The sequence below is a fragment of the Odocoileus virginianus genome, chromosome 10, assembly GCF_023699985.2.
Source record: "Odocoileus virginianus isolate 20LAN1187 ecotype Illinois chromosome 10, Ovbor_1.2, whole genome shotgun sequence".
In the NCBI taxonomy this organism is placed as follows: domain Eukaryota; kingdom Metazoa; phylum Chordata; class Mammalia; order Artiodactyla; family Cervidae; genus Odocoileus; species Odocoileus virginianus.
This window is the reverse complement of record NC_069683.1, coordinates 55,179,539-55,203,276: the sequence shown is the minus strand read 5'-3', so window position 1 is coordinate 55,203,276 and position 23,738 is coordinate 55,179,539. Positions and strand designations below refer to the sequence as shown.

Here is a 23,738-nt window from a genome sequence, read left to right as displayed (position 1 = left end):
CTGAAACTCCAACACTTGGGCCACCTGGTGAGAAGAGCTGACTCATTGGAAAAGACCCTGATGCCGGGAACGATTGAAGGCAGGATGAGAAGGGGACAACAGATGATGAGATGGTTGAATGGCATCACTGATTCGATGGACATGAGTTTGAGCAAGCTCCGGGAGTTGGTGATGGAAAAGGAAGCCTGGCATGCTTCGGTCCATGGAGTTGCAAAGAGTCAGACAAGACTGAGCGACTGAACTGAAAAAAGTTGTCATATTTAAACAGATTTTCATTTCCATCCCCCCCCCCCCCCCCCCAAATTACTCTTCCGAGGATCTTGACTATCAGCAATGAGCATCTCTCAGGTGCTCAAACCCGAAACTGGATAGCCTCTTTTATTCTTCCTTCTTCTGCATCCTCTCCCTTCAGGCCATCAGCAGTTCCTATCAGATGTGCTCTCTGTTTGTCTCCAGTGGGTCCTGTTCTCACCATTTCTGCAGTCATTGCCTGGGGCTGCCAGTTAAGCGTTCCAGGAGCTGCACTTCTCTACTTCTGCTTTTGAACCCAGCAGCTGGGTTCATTCATCATAATGCAAATAAGACAGGTCCTCGGATTAGAAACCATGAATAAATTCCCATTTCATTTAGGATAAAATCTACATTCCTTATGCTAGCCTCGGCATTACCTGGCTCCATCTGCCTTTCCTCCTCTCTCCCACTTCTCATTGTTCTTTCTGTTAACTTTGGCCACACTGGCCATTTATCAAGAGCTGAACTCACCTAAAATTTCTAGCTTGAAGACTTTGTATATATACTTCACACTTTTTTCTGCCCGGTACTCCTTTCCTCTCCCTCCTGAAAGATCCTTTATGTGTTGCTTTTCATCTTTCTGGTCTCAGTTTATGTTACTTCCTTAGTGGGACTTTGCCCAACCACCCAGTCCAAAATAGGAGTTCTTTTATTACCCTGAATCTGTTTTCCTCCATCACAGCATCCTGTTCATTTCTTTCATCGCATCACAGTCTATTTATGTATTTGTTTATTTCTGCATCTTTCTCCCTGGGGACTGTGAAGAAGGGTAAAGTGATTCTTGTTTTCATATATGAAGTGAAGTAATGAATGGTTCAGTTAGTAAAAAGTAAATTTTGGAAGCAATAAATTTATAAACATTCCTATTTCCAACTTTTATGTTAATATAGATTTTTTTGGATGATCTTTAAGTTTTCAGTATTATAGTATTCTGTCACTAGGGGGCAGTTACACCTTTCTGATCAAATGTACCTCATTTATTATCTCAGACTATATTTTCTTACTATGTATTTCCTTTGTGTGACTGTTTTGAGGGAAATTATTCAAATTGTGTGGTCCTGATAATCATATAAATATTTATTCACGTCATGTTAATTGATTCTTTCTGGCTCTGAAGTCAAGCTTTACTCTAGAAAATTAGGTTTTAATATTTATATATCATTTCATATTTTTAGGATATAATATTCCAACATAGCTATCCTCTGGAGTTTTGTTTGAGAAAGGGGTTAGCAATCTTTCTTGTCAGCATCATTATAGAGCTCCAATTTTTCTTAGTATAATATAAGCTACAGACACACACACACACAGACCCATGAAACAATCTATTCCCGGTGGAAAACTCTTAAGTTACATGAAAGGAGCAGTAGTCTGCAGATAGCTCACTTACTCTGGGAATTAGTTTTTTATGACAGGAATTTTAATCTTTAGTATTAGTCTTGTTAAAAAGAAAAAACAAATTTTATTCATCATCGCCTTGAAATTAGCCATGCCTTACTAAACAAAATGCCTTACTTATTCTTAACATAATTTTAAAATTATACATATTCGAAATTATACAGATTAATAATATTAAGTTTCTTACTCTAGTAAAATCAGAAGTACTGTGAAGCCCAAAACTTCTGTCAGGAATCCCATAATTTCACGCTGGCAGACTGTGTGAATTATAAATTGTGTATTTGTTTCGATACCGTTTACAGTTATAAGCCAGGATCTGCCAGCCTTTGTCAGTGTCATGTGAGCTCTGCTGTTTCCAGACATCTGATGTCTGTGTGATTTTTGTTGACTGTAGTGCTGATATTTTAAACTGTGGTTATAGTTTAATATCATTTTAAAGCCCATGACGGTTTCAGCCAAGCATTTATTAAGTGTTAATGCTGAAAAATGCATCTGAAAATGAATTATTTTGGAACAGAAGTTAAATGTGACAGAATGCAATGAAGGAAGCCAAAAACCTATCATAATTTCTATTACTGCTAATTTAGGAGAAAGAACTCTGAATTATTAGGCAAAATGCCAGCAAAATTAAAGCAGCACTAAATCGTATATACCTTTAAGTTCATGACAGTTATTGAACGATGGGTAAAATGTTGGTACCATGGGCTCATGAGGCTGTAGTGTGTCCGTAAGTCATATCAGATTATCGTCTGTTGTAAGGCATAGAGTATTTTTGATTATTTGAAAGGTGGACATAGTGTAAAAAGTTTCACTTCAAATGTTTGTTCTACTTAAGTATATTTTGCAACAAAAATAATGACTTGAAGATTAAAGATTTATGGACTGTAAGAACCCATTTTGTTTCATTGAGAATATAACTCGAGTTATGCGACTTCTAACAATTTCAAAACCTTTGAGAATGTATTCCTCATAAAATGTGATCATGTTATGTTTAATATAAGTACGTATCTGTATATATAAGTGTATAGATACATACATGTGTATATACACATACATATCTACACATTTTATCTATTAATTTACTTTTATATAGCCAACCACTTACAAAGACATTTAAAACCAATGGCTGTCAGTACTGCTTTGGGATTGTGTATAAGCATAAGTCACATAACTTTTGTACTTTCAGTTCCCATCTCTCCACATGTATTAGTGCATCAATGTACACATATTTTGATCAGCTATCATTTTAGCTTTTAAAATTTATTTTAGGTTATCATTTTTAGATTGAAGTTTCTATAGTAGTTGCCGCTTGTGTATCCTTTTTTGTTTGATAAGTTGTCTCCCACTGTTTTGTGGACTTGTTCCCTATGTATGTGATTAGCATAAAAAACAATAAACTCTCTTCATTTTTGGAATAGGTTTTGTTTACCAGATTCATTTTCAGGTCAGCTTCTTAGCATTTGGAATTTGTTTTCCTGTGGAAATACTGTTACACATGATGGCTAAATTTTCAGGCCAACCCACAGAACTAACTTAATAGCTAACTAACCGTTTATAGCCTGGTTTCTATGAGAGACTGCATTACACTGTCTAACTTTTAATACTAGATCAAGAACTTCTAAACTCTTTGAGCCCACCTACTGCATATGCACAATGCACGTACCCCCTCATATGTTATAGGAACTCTACCTTGCATCCCAGTTTGGTAGTAGGAATATATTTACTGCTGATTTTCAATGCTGGTGATTTCATGGTGGATAGGAACCTGGGAATTCTGTAATGCCGAAAAAAAGTTAGAAGATGAGGCCCAAGGGGAGCGTCATTCACTTTTTTCTTGCCTGTAGCGTATGCAGTTTGGGTTGTGGCTTTAGTGGAGTTTGGAGCTGCAGGATGGTCAATAAGGACATGAACTTGGTGTCAAATAGGATACAGAATTGGTGGCAGCTCCTGCATTTTAACTGAAGACAAGTGGGCAGTGCCAGATCAGCTCATCTGGTGCTGATAAAGGTATCTACAAAAACCTACAGCTGACATCATGCTTAATAGTGAAGGACGAATGTCTTTCTCCCAAGATTAGGAACAAGCTTAGGATGTCTGTTCTTACCATCTTATTAACATCATGATGAAAGTCTTACTGTATGTAATGAAGCAAAAAAAAAAAAAAAAAAAAATCAAAGGCATACTGATTTAAAAGAAACAAATACAACTGTCTGGTTTTTAGATGGCTGTTACATAGACAATCACAAGGAATCTTAAAAAAAAAACTTAGACCTTAGTGAGTTTAGCAAGGTCCTAGTACATGATCAACACATGAAAATCAATTATATTTCTGTATACCAGCATGAATAGTTGGGAACCAAAGAAGTTTTTTAAAAGAACATTTATAATACCTACCCCAAATGAAATTTTTAGGTTTAACAAAATATAACAAATATCTTGAAAATTATAAAGCTCTGATGAAAGAAAGCAAAGACTTAAGTAGTTAAGAGACATACTATATTCATGAATTGGAAGACAACATAGTAAAGATGTCGATTTTTATTGATATATAGATTTGTTATATTTCCCATTAAAATCTCAGCAGGATTTTTTGTAGATACAAACAAGCGATTCTGAACTTTTTACAGAAAGACAAAGGAACTAGAACAGCCAGTTTTAGAAGAGAAGGATAAAATTGGAAGAAGTATGTGTAGTACAGATATTAAAACTTGATGTTACAGTAAGCAAGACAGTCTAATATTAGTAAAAAAAAATACGTCTAGTTGATTTTTTTGGGAAGAGCTTTACTGAGATTTAATTCACATACCATATAGTTTACTCATTGAAAGTATACAGGTTTTTTTTTTTAGAATATGCAGAGTTATGTAACCATCACCATTATTGGTTTTATTTGTTTTCTAGCTTTATTGAGATATAATTTACAGCTAACATTGTGTAAGTTTAAGATGAACAATGTGATAGTTTGATATACATATCAGTTGCAAAATGATTATCACAGTAGGGTTAACCTCACATCATTCCTTTTTTTTGGTGGTTAAAACATTTAGGATTACTCTCAGCAAATGTCAGATGTATAACACAGTGTTGTATCTGTAGTCACCATGTTTTACAGTAGATCCTCAGACCCTGTTCATCTTAAAGCTGAAAGTTTACACCCTTTGACAACTTTCCCCATTTCCTTTAGCCCCTGCCATCACTTTCTGTTTCTATGAATTTGACTTTTTTAGATTCTACATACAAGTGAGATCATACAAGTTTTTCTCTTTCTCTGTCTTATTTATTTCAACTTAGCATAATCCCTCATGGTCTATTGTTGTCTCACAAATGGCAGGATTTTCTTCTATTTTATTGCTGAATAATACTCAATTGTGTGTGTGTGTGTGTGTGGTGTATGTGTAATACCTTACTCATTCATTCATAGGCATAGACTTACATTGTCTTCATGTCTTGTGAAAGTCGCTCAGTTGTGTCCAAATATTTTCTCCTGTTCAGTAGGTTGTCTTATCATTTTGTCAATAATTTTCTTTACTCTGAAAAAGCTTTGAAGTTTAATTAGGTCCCATTTGTTTATTTTTGTTTTCACTTCCTTTGCTTTATTGAAGTAAAGTGAAGTGAAGTCGGTCAGTCTTGTCTGACTCTTTACGACCCCATGGACTGTAGCCTACAAGGCTCCTCTGTCCATGGAGTTTTCCAGGCAAGCGTACTTTTTTATTGCTTTATTAGCCAGAGCCAAAAAAATTATTGCTATGATGTCAAAGAGTATTCTGTTTTCTTCTAGGAATTTTATGATTTCAGGTTTTCAGTTAGGTCTTTAATCCATTTTAAGTTTATTTTTGTATATGGTGTTAGAGAATGTTCTAGTTTCATTCTTTTACATGTAATAGCCAGTTTTTCCAGCACCATTTACTGCAGAGACTGTGTTGTCTTCCTTTTGAGTTCATTTTTGTATATGGTGTTAGAGAATTGTTCTAATTTCATTCTTTTATATGTAATAGCATTTTCCCAGCACGATTTAATGAAGAGACTCTTTTCTCCATTGTGTATTACTGCCTCCTTTGTCATAGAGTAATTGACCATAGGTGGGTGGGTTGGTTTCTGGGCTGTCTATTTTGTTCCATTAATCTATGTGTCTGTTTTTATGCCAGTCCCATGTTCTTTTGGTTACTGTAGCTTTGTAGTGTAGTTTGAGGTCAGGGAGATTGATACTTACAGTTTTGCCTTTTTTCAAGATTATTTTGGCTTTTTTGGGTCTTATGTGTTTCCATACAAATTAAAAAATTTTGTTCTAGTTTTGTGGAAAGTGCCATTGGTAATTTGATAGAACATGTATTGAATCTGTAGATTGCCTTGGATAGTGTGGTCATTTTAACAATATTAATTTTTCCAACCCAGGAGCACAGTATATCTTTCTGTTTGTATTGTCTTTAATTTTATCAGTGTCTTACAGTTTTCTGAGTATAGTTCTTTTACCTCCTTAGGTACATTTATTCCTGGGTATTTTATTCTTTTTGATGCTATTGTAAATGGAATTGTTTTCGGAGTGGAGAAATGCAGGCTGAGGATTTTCTTCTGGGTAATGAACCTGCTTTGTGTCCTGGTTGTGGTAGTGGGTGCACAGACTTATACTTGTGTTAAGATTCATAGACCCGTATACTGAAAAGACAAAAGTCAGATGCTTATTAACTGGGGGCCTACCTCTGATTACAAGACCAGGAAACAAATTGGCAGAAATACCCATCATGAAATCATGAGATGAAAAAAAAAATTTAAAAAGGAGTAACTTAAAGTTTCCTTCTCACAGTTTTAGGCTGTCTTTTAAAATCTTTTTTCCTCCAAATACCTTATCAGAGGCATGTCTTCACTGTTCTCTAATTTTTTTCTTTTTTATTGAACATACAGTTTAAGGAAAAAAAAACCCTCCCCAAAATGCTCAGATTGTTGTATTATTTTGGAGTTTTGCAGGATAGACTATTTCTTCTTATAAGTACTATTCACAGGGCTTGTAAATCTTTGCTCCAGGTTTTTTTTCTATAGTGATACTTGTATTACAGTATGACCATATGTGTGTCTGGTTCAGTGATAGCCATTTTATACAGGCTGAGTTGATTTCATCCCGAGCCTTAAAGTTTCTATTCTATTTGAGTTTCTTCCCAGTACAAAGAATAAGAAAAGCATATCTATTGACAACTTGTGATAGAAAAAGTTTGAAAGAAACTGTAAAATAAGGAGGAATCCTAAGCATGATGTGTTTATCTAAAGAATAAATATGGGACTAGAATATGTAGTAGGAGCTTGAGTGTAGGAACCAAAAGTTAATCTTTTGTATATATTCAACATTTGTCAAATTCTTATTAGAATACTCTCTTCAGCTCTGAACTTGGCATCCTTAGTAAGATGTGGAATCAGCTGGCAAGATTCCTGAGAGGAGCTATGAAAATTATTAGAGGATGAAAATAAAGCCTTTAGGAGAAAGTTAAAAGAATTGAGGTTTCCTAGGGAAGAAAGTGAAGACCTGGACTATGGACGGTAACTCTTCATTTGACTGACCAGGTGGTAAAAAAAAGGCATGTCCTAAATATTCTGCAGGGATTTATTGACATGTGAACTTTACTGTGAATTCCAGGATGATTGAGACCATACTGTATGCGCTGGCTTCTTCCCTGGGCTTTTCTGATATCAGCCTTTTCTGGTTCTCTGTCTCCTAGTTGACACATCTATATTTTAACTCCTTTCCTTGGTGGGTGGGGGAAAGTGTCTCTGTGATGCTCTCAGTCTCTTATCCTCTTCCTCTTTCCCCCTCCTCTCTGGTGAAATGTCATGACTTTTGCTTCTGTCTTGTCCATGTCAAACCCATCCTTTACACACAGGCACCAGCAGGATCTATCCAAAATAAACATGCCATGTCACATTCCTACTCAAAATCCTTTAGTAGCTTCCTGGAACTTCACCAGCAACCACTGTTCTCCAGGGGCTGGATTCAAGAGGGGTGGCAGAGTGACAGTTGCTGGTAATCCCCAGCCAGGAACATCTCTGTGGCAATCCACCCACTAAGAGTGTGCTAGTTTACCCACCCAATGTGTCAGCAAATGGAGCACATGCTTAGAGCACACACTCAGGCTCCTTAGGAGAGCTTGGGAGACCTCTGTGCTTGGTCCTCCATCTGCCTCTATAGCCAGCTCCCAACTCCACATTCTGCCCAGGATTGTGAGTTTGTTTTTCTTGTATCTTCTGGTATGCATTGCTTGCAGTTCTCAGGATTTGTTTTTTAATAATAAAAATTTGAAGCTTTTTAAAGCTTTTTAAATTAGGGAAGTTACTTGGTATATTTTAGGGAGGGTTTTACTTACATTTTAAGACAAAAGATGCTGAATCTCCTCAACTTTGTCCCCCAGTATCTCCAGATGGATTTGACATTTTAGTTTTGAGATTGTCTGGATTGGGTATTTTTTTTTCTTTTTCTCTCAGATAAGAACAGAAAGCAAAATTAGTATGTATTTATTGAATACTAGTGAACAAATCCATTAAGAACTACAATTCTTCTTTGTGGAGTCATAAAATATTAGCGTGAACAGGCCCTTAGGCATCATCTACCTCAGTCTCCCATGATATAGATGAGAAGAAAACCAGGGTCCTTGAGAGGCCTGCCCAGGACCCAGCAGACAGTATGGCAGATTCACCCAGAACCCAGCTGGCCTCAGGGTTGCACCACACCAGTTCTCCTTTTACTGCAGGGGTTTTCTTTCTTTCTGCAGCTCTACCTACCTACTTGGTGGCCCATCTCTGAAGAATCCACCTGGCAATGCAGGAGATGTGTGTTTAATTCTTGAGTTGGGAAGATCCCTGGAGAAGGAAATGGCAGCCCACTCTAGTATCCTTGCCTGAGAAATTCTCATGGACAGAGGAGCTGAGTGGGCTGTAGTTCATGGGGTCCCAGAAGTAAGACACAACTTAGCGACTAAACAACAACTTACGTACCTTTTTTTAAGCAGAGGAAGCCCACTTCCTTTTAAGTAAAATATATCCATTTACCTTTTATTGTGATAAGCCTCAAATATATGCAAAAATAGAAGAGTAAACTACTTGTTAAAATAACCAATTGATGTGGGTATATATTTGTGTATTACATAAATGTACTGTATATACATATTTATATATTTAATATATAAACATACATATAATTTAATATATAAAAAAGTTGAAATTCTCTTAAGTTTTCTTATAACTTACAAATCATAATAATTGCCAACACTTAAATAGGTCTTTTTGGGCTCGATAAAGGACAGAAATGGTAGGGACCTAACAGAAGCAGAAGATATTAAGAAGAGGCGGCAAGAATACACAGAAGAACTGTACAAAAAAGATCTACATGACCCAGATAATCACAATGGTGTGATCACTCACCTAGAGCCAGACATCCTGGAATGTGAAGTCAAGCGGGCCTTAGGAAGCATCACTACGAACAAAGCTAGTGGAGGTGATGGAATTCCAGTTGAGCTGTTTCAAATCCCGAAAGATGATGCTGTGAAAGAGCTGCACTCCATATGCTAGCAAATTTGGAAAACTCAGCAGAGGCCACAGGACTGGAAAAGGTCAGTTTTCATTCCAGTCCCAAAGAAAGGCAATCCCAAAGAATGCTCAAACTACTGCACAATTGCACTCATCTCACACGCTAGTAGAATGAGCATTATGTAAACCATGAACTTCCAGATGTTCAAGCTGGTTTTAGAAAAGGCAGAGGAACCAGCGATCAAATTGCCAATATCCACTGGATCATCAAAAAAGCAAGAGAGTTCCAGAAAAACATCTATTTCTGCTTTATCGACTATTCCAAAGTCTTTGTGTGGATCACAATAAACTGTGGAAAATTCTTCAAGAGATGGGAATACCAGACCACCTGACCTGCCTCTTGAGAAACCTACATGCAGGTCAGGAAGCAACCGTTAGAACTGGACATGGAACAACAGACGGGTTCCAAATAAGAAAAGGAGTATGGCAAGACTGTATATTGTCACTCTGCTTATTTAACTTATAGGCAGAGTACATCATGAGAAATGCTGGGCTGGATGAAGCACAAGCTGGAATCAAGATTTCCAGGAGAAATATCAATAACCTCAGATATGCAGATGACACCACCCTTATGGCAGAAAGGGAAGAAGAACTAAAGAGTCTCTTGATGAAAGTGTAAAAGGAGAGGGAAAAAGTTGGCCTGAGGCTCAACATTCAGAAAACTAAGATGGCATCCGGTCCCATCACTTCATAGCAAATAGATGGGGAAACAGTGGAAACAGTGGCTGACTTCATTTTCTTGGGCTCCAAAATCACTGCAGATGGTGATTGCAGCCATAAAATTAAAAGATGCTTACTCCTTGGAAGGAAAGTTGTGACCAACCAAGACAGCATATTAAAAAGCAGAGACATTACTTTGTCAACAAAGGTCTGTCTAGTCAAGGTTATGGTTTTTCCAGTAGTCATGTATGGATGTGAGAGTTGGACTATAAAGAAAGCTGAGCGCCGAAGAATTGATGCTTTTGAACTGTGGTGTTGAAGAAGACTCTTGAGAGTCCCTTGGACTGCAAGGAGATCCAACCGGTCCATCCTATAGGAAATCAGTCCCGAATATTCATTGGAAGGACTGATGTTGAAGCGGAAACTCCAACACTTCGGCTACCTGATGCGAAGAGCTGACTCATTTGAAAAGACCCTGATGCTGGGAAAGATTGAGGGCAGGAGGAGAAGGGGAGGACAGAGGATGAGACGGTTGGATGGCATCACCGACTCAATGGACATGGGTTTGGGTGGACTCTGGGAGTTGGTGATGGACAGGGAGGCATGGCATGCTGTGGGGTCATAAGGAGTCAGACACGACTGAGCAACTGAACTGTAACTGTAACGTAAATAGGTCTTACTTTACCAATCAGTCATCGTTGCAAGTACATATGTTAAGTACACATTCATATGTAATGCTTGCAGCTGCCCTGTGAGGTTGGTACAGTTACTGCTGAGGAAATTCAGGCATGGAGGGTGAAGTAGCCCAAGGTGATGCCATTAGTAAAAAGTGGAACTGAGATTGAATCCAGGGAATCTGGCTCCAGAGTCCATGCTTATGACCCTTGTACGTCACTTTGTGGTATGTCTCTGCTTCATCTTGTTTTGCTTTGAATGAGATTTAATAAAATCTGCTTTGAATGAAATTTAATAAAAATGAACGTTTAAGGAAGCCTCTTTTCTTTCTTCATGTTTTAAAATAACAAAATATGAGTAACAAATATTTAAAGTATGAAAGAACAATTCTTGTTACAATGATATATTTTTCACAGGAACTAATTATTGATAATAGTTCTATTAATATTTTATATAATGTTTATTGACCAGAAGAATCTAAATCCAACTGAAGTTACGCCTAAGAGTCTAAAATCTTTACAATTGTATATTGGCTTAAAAATTATTTAAAAAGCAAACCAGAATAACTTTTTTAGGTAGAATTATTATTTTTTTATTTTATTTTTATTAGTTGGAGGATAATTACTTTACAATATTGTAGTGGTTTTTGCATACATTGACATGAATCAGCCATGGATTTACATGTGTTCCCCGTTCTGATCCCCCATCCCATCCCTCTGGGTCTTCCCAGTGCACCAGCCCTGAGCACTTGTCTCATGCATCCAACCTGGGCTGGCAATCTGTTTCACACTTGATAATATACGTTGCTGTTCTCTCAGATCATCCCACCCTCACCTTCTCCCACAGAGTCCAAAAATCTGTTCTGTATATCTGTGTCTCTTTTTCTGTCCTGCATATAGGGTTATCGTTACCATCTTTTAAAATTCCATATATATGCATTAGTATACTGTATTGGTCTTTATCTTTCTGGCTTACTTCACTCTGTATAATGGGCTCCAGTTTCATGCATCTCATTAGAACTGATTCAAATGAATTCTTTTTTTTTTTTTCAAATGAATTCTTTTTAATGGCTGAGTAATATTCCATTGTCTATATGTACCATACCTTTCTTATCCATTTGTCTGCTGATGGGTATCTAGGTTGCTTCCATGTCCTGGCTATTATAAACAGTGCTGTGATGAACATTGGGGTACACATGTCTCTTTCAGATCTGGTTTCCTCGGTATATATGCCCAGGAGTGGGATTGCTGGGTCATATGGCAGTTCTATTTCCAGTTTTTTAAGGAATCTCCACACTGTTCTCCATAGTGGCTGTACTAGTTTGCATTCCCACCAGCAGTGTAAGAGGGTTCCCTTTTCTTCACACCCTCTCCAGCATTTATTGCTTGTAGACTTTTGGATAGCAGCCATCCTGACTGGCGTGTAATGGTACCTCATTGTGGTTTTGATTTGCATTTCTCTGATAATGAGTGATGTTGAGCATCTTTCATGTGTTTGTTAGTCATCTGTATGTCTTCCTTGGAGAAATGTCTGTTTAGTTCTTTGGCCCATTTTTTGATTGGGTCATTTATTTTTCTGGAATTGAGCTGCAGGAGTTGCTTGTGTATTTTTGAGATTAATCCTTTGTCTGTTGCTTTGTTTGCTATTATTCTCTCCCATTCTGAAGGCTGTCTTTTCACTTTGCTTATAGTTTCCTTTGTTGTGCAAAAGCTTTTAAGTTTCATTAGGTCCCATTTGTTTATTTGTGCTTTTATTTCCAATATTCTGGGAGGTGGGTCATAGAGGATCTTGCTGTGATTTATGTCGGAGAGTGTTTTGCCTATGTTCTCCTCTAAGAGTTTTATAGTTTCTGATCTTACATTTAGATCTTTAATCCATTTTGAGTTTATTTTTGTGTATGGTGTTAGAAAGTGTTCTAGTTTCATTCTTTTACAAGCAATCAGAGCAGAAAAAGAAATAAAAGGAATCCAGATAGGAAAAGAGGAAGTAAAACTCTTACTGTTTGCAGACGACATGATCTTCTACATAGAAAACCCTAAAAACTCTACCAGAAAATTACTTAAGCTAATCAATGAATATAGTAAAGTTGCAGGATATAAAATTAACACACAGAAATCCCTTGCATTCCCTATACACTAACAATGAGAAAACAGAAAGAGAAATTAAGGAAACAATACCATTCACCATTGCAACAAAAAGAATAAAATACTTAGGAGTATATCTACCTAAAGAAACAAAAGACCTATATACAGAAAACTATAAAACACTGATGAAAGAAATCAAAGAGGACACAAATAATGGAGAAGTATACCATGTTCATGGATTGGAAGAATCAGTATTGTGAAAATGACTATACTACCCAAAGCAATCTATAGATTCAATGCAATCCCTATCAAGCTACCAACAGTATTTTTCACAGAACTAGAACAAATAATTTCACAATTTGTTTGGAAATACAAAAAACCTCAAATAGCCAAAACAATCTTGAGAAAGAAGAATGGAACTGGAGAAATCAACCTGCCTGACTTCAGGCTATACAACAAAGCCACAGTCATCAAGATAGTATGGTACTGGCACAAAGACAGAAATATAGATCAATGGAACAAAATAGAAAGCCCAGAGATAAATCCACGTACCTATGGACACCTTATCTTTGACAAAGGAGGCAAAAATATACAATGGAAAAAAGACAACCTCTTTAACAAGTGGTGCTGGGAAAACTGGTCAACCACTTGCAAAAGAATGAAACTAGGTAGAATTTAATGAGAACATGTTCATGAATGATTCTCTTTTATCAAGTCATCTTTTGGATGCTGTATTTTAAGGTGTAAACCCAACCAGACTGAGAGAAGGGATTTCGAGCTATGTTACTATGTAAGAAAAATCTGAAGGACCTGGGTATGCTCAGCCTGGAGAAGAAAGAACATTTTTAAATATATGAAAAGCTGTTGTTTAGAAGGATTCACTAAATAAGCTCATAGACACAGAGTAGAAAAGTGGTTGCCAGGGACTTGGCAGAGATCACAGAAATAGGTTAATAGGTTAAAAGGGTTTAAAATTTTACCTCTAATATTAAGGACTGAGGATCAAATGTAAATCATGGTGGCTATAACTCTGTTACTGAGAGAGTAGACCTTACATGTTCTCATGGAAAATAAATAAGTAGACATATATGGGGTTACAGGTGTATTAACTGGAGTCCTGAGAGGAGTCCTTTCACAGTATGTTCATATATCAAATCATTATGATGTGTGCTTTCAGTATCTTACAAGTTTGTTAATTTTACCTCAGTAGATCCAGAAAGAAAAAAGGATTCGACTCCATGGGGTAGAGTTGGAGCAGTAGGTGGAAAGTTACAGAGTGACAGACTTGAACACAGAAGTAGACAAATGTGAAATCGGCCGGCTTTACCAGGAGGATTTCTTTGTTAGAAATTTTCGAGCAGGAGCTGGGTAAACCCTGGGAAAACTATGTTGGAAAGCATATTCAGTCATAGTTTGGTTGGACTAGAAGACTTTTCAGTTCCCTTTTTATAGTGCCTGGCGTATAATAGGCACTCAATAAATAACTGTCGAATTAATGACTTTTAAAAACATGGAGCAGGAGAAAGATTCTCTTTATTTTAAACCAATGTGACTCTTAAAGTGACTTATTTGATTCTGTCTTGATTATAAAGAAAGACTGAGAGGGAAGAATATTTAACTTTATTGAGATGTCAGTTTGATTACTTTCTGATCCCTCTTACATACCACGAAAGCTCCTATAAATTGTGTTGAGTTCTCCAGGAAAAGGTAAGTAACTTCCACAGCTGTATGTAAATTATTAACTATATAAATTTAAAAGGCATATACTTTTGTATCTATGCATGTCTCATTAACTTGTAAACTCTTTCATATTAGGATTTGAATTTTTGAGTCTCCCTCACAGTATCTAACCCATAACCTCTTAAAAGTAATATTTGAAAATGATTTCCAACTCTGTGTGTGTTGGGTATGGGAAGTTGTCCCTAATTCTCATTATTATTCAGAAATAAAGTCGTACCATTGATGTGTGCTAATGCTGATTTTTAAATTTAGAAATTACTGAATTCCAGTCGATTTTGAATCTTGTTGAAGGTAGAGAGAGGTGTGTTCAATGTTTGTTGCTTTTGTAGGTGCATGTGAGGGAACCCTGGCTTGTTCTACTTGTCACCTCATCTTTGAACAGCACATATTTGAGAAATTGGAAGCAATCACTGATGAGGAGAATGACATGCTTGATCTGGCATATGGACTAACAGACAGGTAAGGTTTTCAGGCCGTTTCTGTTGTAAGACTCATCTGGGCGGGTGAAAGCTTTGTTTGCTCGTGTCTGTCTCTAACCAGAGACATGCAGTCTGCGTGTGTTACAGTGTTCTCCCCGGGCAGACAGGTAAGTTGCAAACTTTGAATATCTAATATGTGACATTTCTCCATGTATTCTACAGTTTAACCCTTATGAAACTTTCCTTTTAACAAAAGTAAAAAATAGTTAATTGGAAGTATTAGAAGATAAGTTCTGGATCCTAATAAATCTTCTTTCATCTGTTTTTATTCAAGGAATTAATATTTGTCACAGTTTAATGAGTTGGGATGAAATGTAATGCTTTTTTATGGTATTCTTAAAGGACAGATTTGATAATTGAAAGAAATTATAATGAAAAGTTTTACTTACTTGAGAGAATACAGTTTTTAGAAACTTAATATATAATAGTTACGTTAAAATGAATAGTTCTAATTGTACATTGAAGAAGCTCAGATCTTATTCTTGTTATTAATAGAATTATTCTTAAAAGTGGTAAGATTTATAGTAGTAAGTGATATCAAGTGATACCTTTTTTTAAAAAAATTATCTAGTCTTTTGGTTTGAGATAGGGAAGATACGGAGTTAATTTAATGTTTGAAAGGGCAAGATAATCAGAGTTTACTTCAGGTTGGCTTTGACTTTTAACTCGTTTGGTGGCCCTAATGAAGAAGAGTTTAAAACAATAAAAAAGTAATAATAAGCTTTATTTCATGTGTGTTACGTAACCACCATTTTGTTAGACCCTTGATGTAAACTCTGTAGTCCTCACAGAAGTTGTTAGCTCATTGGCATTTTTTGTGGCTGCCGCCTCCCAGTCTCCCCTCACATCTCCAGGTGCCGCATCCTCTGTCAGCAGCTCCTTTCTGTTCTGAAGGATAACACACGGAACACGCTCAGGGGTTGTGTTGATTTGGTTCTGAAAATTGTTTCTCTCAATGTGAGGGCTGAACTGTAGCTAACTGCTTGCTCTTTTATTCAGATAAAATTTATAGGTGCATGTAACATAATATTCTGAATGAAAAGAAAAAATGAGAGGAAAGGGAGAGCTATATTTAAGAGAGATACATGACTGTGAGAAAGATACAAGACTTACTGCAAATGTAAGCTAGCCAAGAATTTTGATAGTAAAATTCAGAAGTTTTAGAACAAAATAATGGAAAGCAAGAAATAGCTTTTATGACATTTTATAGCTGGTATTTTTAAGTGCACAGAATTTTAGTAGAAATGCTCTGTGGGGAAAGAGTATAATGCTTTTAACAGGTAGGATTTAGAAAGCACTGATAAAATGGAATGAAAATAATTTTGTTCAAAAATGGTACCTGCATGTAAACTTCTATTTCTAGGGTACTATATACTTCCAAAGATACAAGGAAACTCAGTCTTTAGATCTAGGTTTATTTTAAAATTAAGTTTGATGTAAGTGTCCTTAATTTTTGATTGAAGAGCATTTTAATGTTATTATAGAGTGTACTTAGCCTTGATTAATAATGGACTGATGATCCATTAATAGCAAGAATAAGTTCTGATTAATTTTTTTTAATGTACAATTAAAACTATTCATTTTAACATTATTATTATATATTAAGTTTTTCTAAAAACTGTATTCTCTCAAGTAGGTAAAACTTTTCATTATAATTTCTTTCAATTATCATATCTGTCCTTCAAGAATACCATAAAAAGCATCAAATTTCATCTCAACTCATTAAATTGTGGCAAATATTAATTCCTTGAACAAAAACAGATGAAAGAGGATTTATTAGGATCTAGAACTTATCTTCTAATACTTCCAGTTAATTTTTTTTGCTTTCGTTGAAATTGATGATCCAGTATTTCATCACTGTATCTCTAGTGCCTAACTCACAAAGGGCATCACCACCAGCTATTTTTGGAATTAATGGTTAATAGAGTCAGGAATTACTTGTGAATCTATTTTTGATAGTTGTCATTGCTCCGTGCTACCAGTTCCATGGATAACCTACACAGAGGCCTCATTTTCATATTTGTAAAATGGGGATAGTAAAATAGTACCTACCTCATAAGATTGTTGTGTCATGTCAACTAATACATGCATGTGCAGCTCCTTAAATAGTGTCTGGTGAATTGAATCACATTGAATCACTCAATGGTGGTTGTTGGCATTTTAACTATAATAATATTAATTCAAATGCCAGACATTTACTATAATGCCTACAATCTTAACAAAGATTGTTTCTAACCTTCAGAGTTTGCAGTATTAACACCACTTTATAGAACAGGGCTTAGTTTTCAGAGATTTGCTCAAGGCCACGTAGTTGGAGAATGACAGAGCCCCGGTTTGAATCAGTTACATTGGACCCCACAGCCCTTGGTTTCTTACAGTTTAAAGCTGCTTCTTTGCTTTGAAAACCAAACTTTAGAAGTCAGGTTAACACACCTAGTATATTTCTGCTGTCAGGTGTATATGGCAAAGTGGCTGTAGAAAATGTCTTCAAGGTTTGCACAAGTGGGATATTTTGTGGGGTTAACAATGAAATTGAGGAAGACTTGCTGTCTGGCTCCTCCTCTAGAGGTTCTGCACTGGTCCACCTTAGAGCTGGAGACCTTCCAGGAGGAAGCAGGGGAGTGAGAGCGGTCCCAGCACCACTGCCATATCCTCTCGGGTTACAGAACCAGGAGGGGTTCCCTGTGTTCTCCTATATAGTTCTGGTTCTAATGTTACTGTGCTTACTTGATTCTGCCCAATATCACTGATTGCTTTTTCCATCCTCTTCCCCAAGCTCCTTGAAGACTAGCATTACTCTACTTAATTTTATTTGAACACCAAGAGTATAACCAACAGTCTCTCTTGGGTCACCAGTCTTTGTCTTGTCTGATTTTCGCTTGGCTTGGCTTGGCTTGAAATTGGCTTGCCTCATTTTCTATCTTGTTGAGAAAGCTTAATGCATAATTGGAGATTGTCAGTTCAGTTCAGTTGCTCAGTCATGTCTGACTCTGCGAGCCCATGGACTGCAGCACGCCAGGCCTCCCTGTCCATCACCAACTCCAGCAGTTTACTCAAACTCATGTCCATTGAGTCAGTGATGCCATCCAACCATCTCATCCCCTGTCGTCCTCTTCTCCTCCTGCCTTCAATCTTTCCCAGCATCAGGGTCTTTTCCAGTGAGTCAGCTCTTCGCATCAGGTGGCCAAAGTGTTGGGAGTTTCAGCTTCAACATCAGTCCTTCCAATGAATATTCGGGACTGATTTCCTATAGGATGGACCGGTTGGATCTCCTTGCAGTCCAGGGGACTCTGAAGAGTCTTCTCCAACGCCACATTTCAAAAGCATCAATTCTTCGGTGCTCAGTTTTCTTTATAGCCCAGCTCTTACATCCATACATGACTACTGGAAAAACGGTAGCTTTGATTAGATGGACCTTTGTTGGCAAAGTAATGCCTCTGCTTTAATATGCTGTCTAGGCTGGTCATAACTTTCCTTCCAAAGAGCAAGCGTCTTAATTTCGTGGCTGTGGTCACGACATGCAGTGATTTTGGAGCCCAAGAAAACAAAGTCTATCATTGTTTCTACCATTTCCCCATCTATTTGCCATGAAGTGATGGGACCAGATGCCATGATCTTAGTTTTCTGAATGTTGAGTTTTACGCCAACTTTTCCACCCTCCTCTTTCACTTTCATCAAGAGGCTCTTTGGTTCTTCTTCACTTTCTGCCATAAGGGTAATGTCATCTGCTTATCTGAGGTTATTGGTATTTCTCCCGGCAATCTTGATTCCAGCTTGTGCTTCATCCAGCCCAGTGTTTCTCATGATATACTCTGCATATAACTTAAATAAGCAGGGTGATAATATACAGCCTTGATGTACTCCTTTTCCTGTTTGGAACCAGTCTGTTGTTCCATGTCCCAAACTGTTGCTTCCTGACCTGCCTACAGATTTCTCAAGAGGCAGGTAAGGTGGTCTGGTATTCCCATCTTTAATAATTTTCCAGAGTTTGTTGTGGTCCACACAATCAAAGACTTTGGCATAGTCAATAAAGGAGAAGTAGATATTTTTCTGGAACTCTCTTGCTTTTTCGATGATCCAGTGGATGTTGGCAGTTTAATCTCTGGTTCCTCTGCCTTTTCTAAAACCAGCTTGAACATCTGGAAGTTAACGGTTCATGTACTGTTGAAGCCTGGCTTGGAGAATTTTGAGCATTACTTTACTAGCATGTGAAATGAGTGCAGTTGTGTCGTAGTTTGAGCATTCTTTGCTCAAGATTGTCAGGGCTGTTTCTAATTCAACAAATAGGAACTACTGGCAGAGAGGGATTTTTTCTGTCAGCAGTCAATATTTTCCATGACTGTAGTTTTTCATTGTTGTTGAGTCACTATGTTGTGTCTGACTCTTTTTTGACCCCATGAACTAGAGTCAGTTTCTTTCTCCCAGAGATCTTCCCAACCCAGGGATCAAACCTGTGTCTCCTACTTTGGCAGGTGGGTTCTTTACTACTGGGCCAGCAGGGAAGCCCTTGACTGTAGTACTTACTCCCTTTCAGAAATCTCCCAGGGTCCCTCATGGCTCACTAGTGAAAACATGAACCACCCCTTCGTTGGTGTTCGGAGCTGTCCGTGGCCTGACTACCTTTCCAGGCCATCACTCGTCCTGCCCTTGTCTGGCCTGCACAGCAGCCAGGTCAGAAGCCATGTTAACTCAGTCATGACTTGAACCTCTCTTACCTTTGCCTCAAGTGCCTTTCTCCTTTATCTTTTGTTAAATATTAAAACCTACCCAGTCTTCAGAACCCATTAGAAACACCATCTCCCCAGCCAGAAGTCAGTGCTTTCTCCTCAGACCTTTCAGCTTTCTCTCTCATGGCATTTGTCACAGTCTCACACATTAATTACCTGCAAATGTGTCTCAGCTCTTCTCTCTGATTTAAAGTTCATGCCTTGATACTGATATTAGCAACCAATCCTTACAGCAGTCCTGTGAGGAACCCACTTATTATCCATCCTTAGGATGACATTAGGAAACTAATATTTGTCAGGATTAAGAAAGCTGCCTGTGAACTGTCGTATTCAGTGCTGGGTCTGGACCACTGGTCTGTTTGGTTCTAACCCCAATGCTGCCTCCTCGTGGCGTCCCTGGTGCCTGGCCTGTAAGAGGTGTTCAGTAAGGATCGAGGTGAATTACTCTTCTTTGCAAACCCACTGACATTTAGTTCTGTCCCTTTAGGTGGTCAACAAGTGCTTGATGAGTATGTTGATGAAACCAAGACCTGCATATCACATTCCATCAAATTTTTTGAAGGCAGTTGGAGTATGAGAAAAATACAGTATTTATTTTTATGTGCCATTAAGAAAGAAAAAGCTCTGCTAATTAAAATATGGTGTAAAATGATCTTATAACTTAACATTTTATGCTTATTGAAAGATCTGTTTATACTTATATTTAGAGCTACATAGACGTAGATTTGTACATCACTGTTTAAGATTCCTTTTTAAACATAAAATTGGTCATAATTCTGTGAAAAAAATGGAATTACAGTTATTCTTCCAGTGATAAATATTTACTTTTCTTTTATCAATTTATACTATTTCTGTATTTTTAATTTTTTTGTAGTCTTTTTTCTATAAATTATTTTTATTTGAAGGATAATTGCTTTACAGTATTGTTACTGGTTTTTGGCAAACATCAACATGAATCAGCCTTAGTGTAATCTTTTTGGGCTGGAATTATTTTGAATGGTAATGAAATTCAATACATAGTATTAATATATTTCCCATAACTCAGTTGAAGGGATGGCTACCTCTGATGTGCCTATCACCTCCCAGTGTAGTTGTGACTGTGAGATAATTGTTCTCTTGGCATTGCTAAAGCCTCAGTTCTCTTCTCCACTGTTGTGTCTTCTCATCGTTTCATTGCTTGTCATTCCTGTCACCAAAAAGTAGTAGTTCTGATGAAACAATTAGTAGAAGGTAGAAGCTAGAGATTAAAATAAAACTTTGACATATCACACTTTTTGTTTTCATGTTTACATTCTGTTATCCTCTAGTTGAAAGGGTTGGATGTATCTTTTTTGACTTAATGAAAACTTAAAAGGTAGATAAATCCCAATGTTCTGGGTAAGAAAAAGATCCTGTTAACTGCATTGCCTTGTGAATAAGATAAACTTAATACTAAACCGCACCTTCCCCCTTTTTTATACAGATCGCGGTTGGGCTGTCAGATCTGTTTGACAAAGGCTATGGACAATATGACTGTTCGAGTACCTGATGCCGTGTCTGATGCCAGAGAGTCCATTGATATGGGCATGAACTCCTCAAAGATAGAATAAATAGGAATATTTTCACAACATTTTACCTATTTTTATAATTATTATTTCTTAATGTAATTAAATGAGAACATGGGTGAATGGATTTATTATTATGACTAGATTTACTACTTAATTCATCTGATATAACTGCTGAATTTTGTAGTTCTGAAAGTATGCCATCTTTATTTTGATTAAATTATAAAAACAAATATTAGAAAGTAGTTAATATGATAAAACCTTATATATTTTACCTGTGTTTGTGATCAGCAACATAAATCTTATGCCTGCTTACCTATAGGTAAGTAGGTTAAAAAAAAGGGTGTCATTATCTCTTGGATGTGGGTGGAGGCAGAGATGTAAGATGGCTTGTCTAGGGTCATACTGCAAATTAGAAGGTCAGTACTAGAACTGTACATGTTTAGGTTGAAACTGGGGAAATTAGGGATATCTTATTTAAAGTCTGAGCACAGATAATAAAGCACTGTCAAAGATGTTTGGTCTCAATTCTGACTGAGCTGGAGGAGTAAACTAAAAATTAGATGTGTGTGTTGTTGTTGTTGTTTTTTAAATCCTGATCAGAATGGTCTGTCTTTGTAATCTTTAAAAAGTAATGCTGATTTATAAATCTCTCCCTGTGACAGAATGGATATCTTATGGGTTAGGTTTTCTCTGTCCTAAGGAGGGAACGAGTGGGCTACCATCCCCTCGGCCAGGACAGAGCTGTGTGGTATGCAGTGAGCACGCAGGCAGGGTCCTGGGGGCGGGGGGCTTGAGCCCCTCAGATCATCCATGCAGGGCAAACATTTGTATTTTATCTTTACTGTGAATAAACTGATAAATGATAATAAAGGGGTATGAAGTATGCTTTTGCAAGTATAATGAAATAGTAACTAGTTTGGATTAATGGGGAAGGGCAGAAAAAAATTAGTGCAAAGTGAATTGTAAAGTTGAGTTAGCTTCAAGTACATCTGTGCACTTTGAGCATTAGAAGCCAGGTGCTAGAATCATCTGAAGGCGTATGATTCCCTCATGTGACTGGCAAGTTGATGCTGGTGTCTGCTGGGGATCTAGCAGGGGCCACTGACTGAACATGTATGTACAGTCCCTTCGTGTGAGCTGGGTGTCCTTACCAGTGGGGTAGGTGGTTTCTGAGAGCCAGTGCCCTGAGAGGGCGTGTAAGCATTGCTCGGCAGAAGCTGAAAGTCATGGAGTATTGCTTCTGCTTGTTGGTTTCCTTAGAAGTGAGACACCAAGTCTGACCCATCATTTGCATTGTGGGATGTCAGAGAATTTGCAGACAACATTTTTAAGTCATCACAGTAACATTACTTTCAGATTAATTTACTAGTACTTCATTGCCTGTGAAGATTAGCCTTTTAATTAACAGTGTTCTAAACTTTTTAAGAGGGACTAGGTTTTACTCTTGGATGTGTTTCAAAAGATTCTTATGTCTCCTTTATTATGATGGTGCATTTGTTTTATTCTGACTCCTCACAGTTTTCTTCTCAATGGTTTAAATCCAGAGAAGAAAGATAGGCTTCCTTGCAAAGCTGGGTAATTTTTAGTTTACATTTCTCTGTCACTTTGCCATCAAGAAATGCATCTTCCTTTGGCACAGTACTCTGTATAATTGTTGGTTACATGCTAATACTTAATGTTGTATTTGGTTTTCACAGATAAAACCATCCTGTAATTATGGAAGTAATTCAGAACTGCTGAATTTGTTTTTTCAAGTGAACAATTCTAAGAATTTCCAAAACCTTTTGCTTAAGTTTCACTGTGAAAAATACTGTCAAACTTTTGTCTTAAAGGACAACTTTACTCCTTTTAAAATAACTGCTTCAGTATCACATGGTGATCGATGTGGTTTCTGTGGTCATTAAGCAATAGAACAGTTACATTTCACTTGGAACAGTGTTTTCTGAGGTTAATTTAGATTCAGTATATGTTTTCGCATTTTTTTCTTTTTCTTCCTTTTTACAGCTCTTATAATTGCTTTTCCTTTTTTTAAGCTACTTGAAATTTTGTGGTAAACCACATTTTGGGATCAGAATTTCTTTGATGACTTTCTTATTTGTAGCATAATATCACTATAAATAAAAAAAACAATAATTGTATGTGTATTCCTAAAAACAGCCCTTGAAAATTTATTCTAAGTGTAAACCATTCATAGATATTCAGAAATTACATATAAACTTTGTTTCTTGTTGGAAAAGCTTTGAAGAACAGAAGCATGATCTTTGTGGAGCAGCAACAGGCTTCCTTTAACATGTCAGCATGTCACATGACATCAGGTTATTCTTATCAGAGTTTCTTCTGTTTCAAAGTTGCTAGAAGGTGAAAAATTAGACCGCCAGCTGGCAGGAGGAAGACATGATCACCACAGACAGAAATAAATGTGGCTGTGACAACAGAAACAGGAAGTTAAAAGATAATTTAAATCTACCCGAAGCAACTTGAGAAGTTGATGGGAAAGGTCTTTACAGTGAGAGGTGTTACTTCTGCAGAAACTGTTAGTAATAAATCACCTAATCAATGCCCTATTCCTCTTCC

The 23,738-nt window shown here is 37.0% G+C and overlaps 1 protein-coding gene across 1 annotated transcript in view; it reads left to right on the top strand.

Annotated features, from left to right (window-relative positions):
* Positions 1 to 21,725, top strand: part of FDX1 (ferredoxin 1) — a 37,262-nt gene extending 15,537 nt beyond the window's left edge. Inside the window, exons 3-4 of the mRNA XM_020869996.2 lie at positions 14,741 to 14,870; positions 21,080 to 21,725. Coding sequence (XP_020725655.1) covers positions 14,741 to 14,870; positions 21,080 to 21,206 — 257 coding nt within the window. The 3' untranslated portion in view covers positions 21,207 to 21,725. The remainder of the gene's footprint in view (positions 1 to 14,740; positions 14,871 to 21,079) is intronic.
* Positions 21,726 to 23,738: the final 2,013 nt, after the last annotated feature.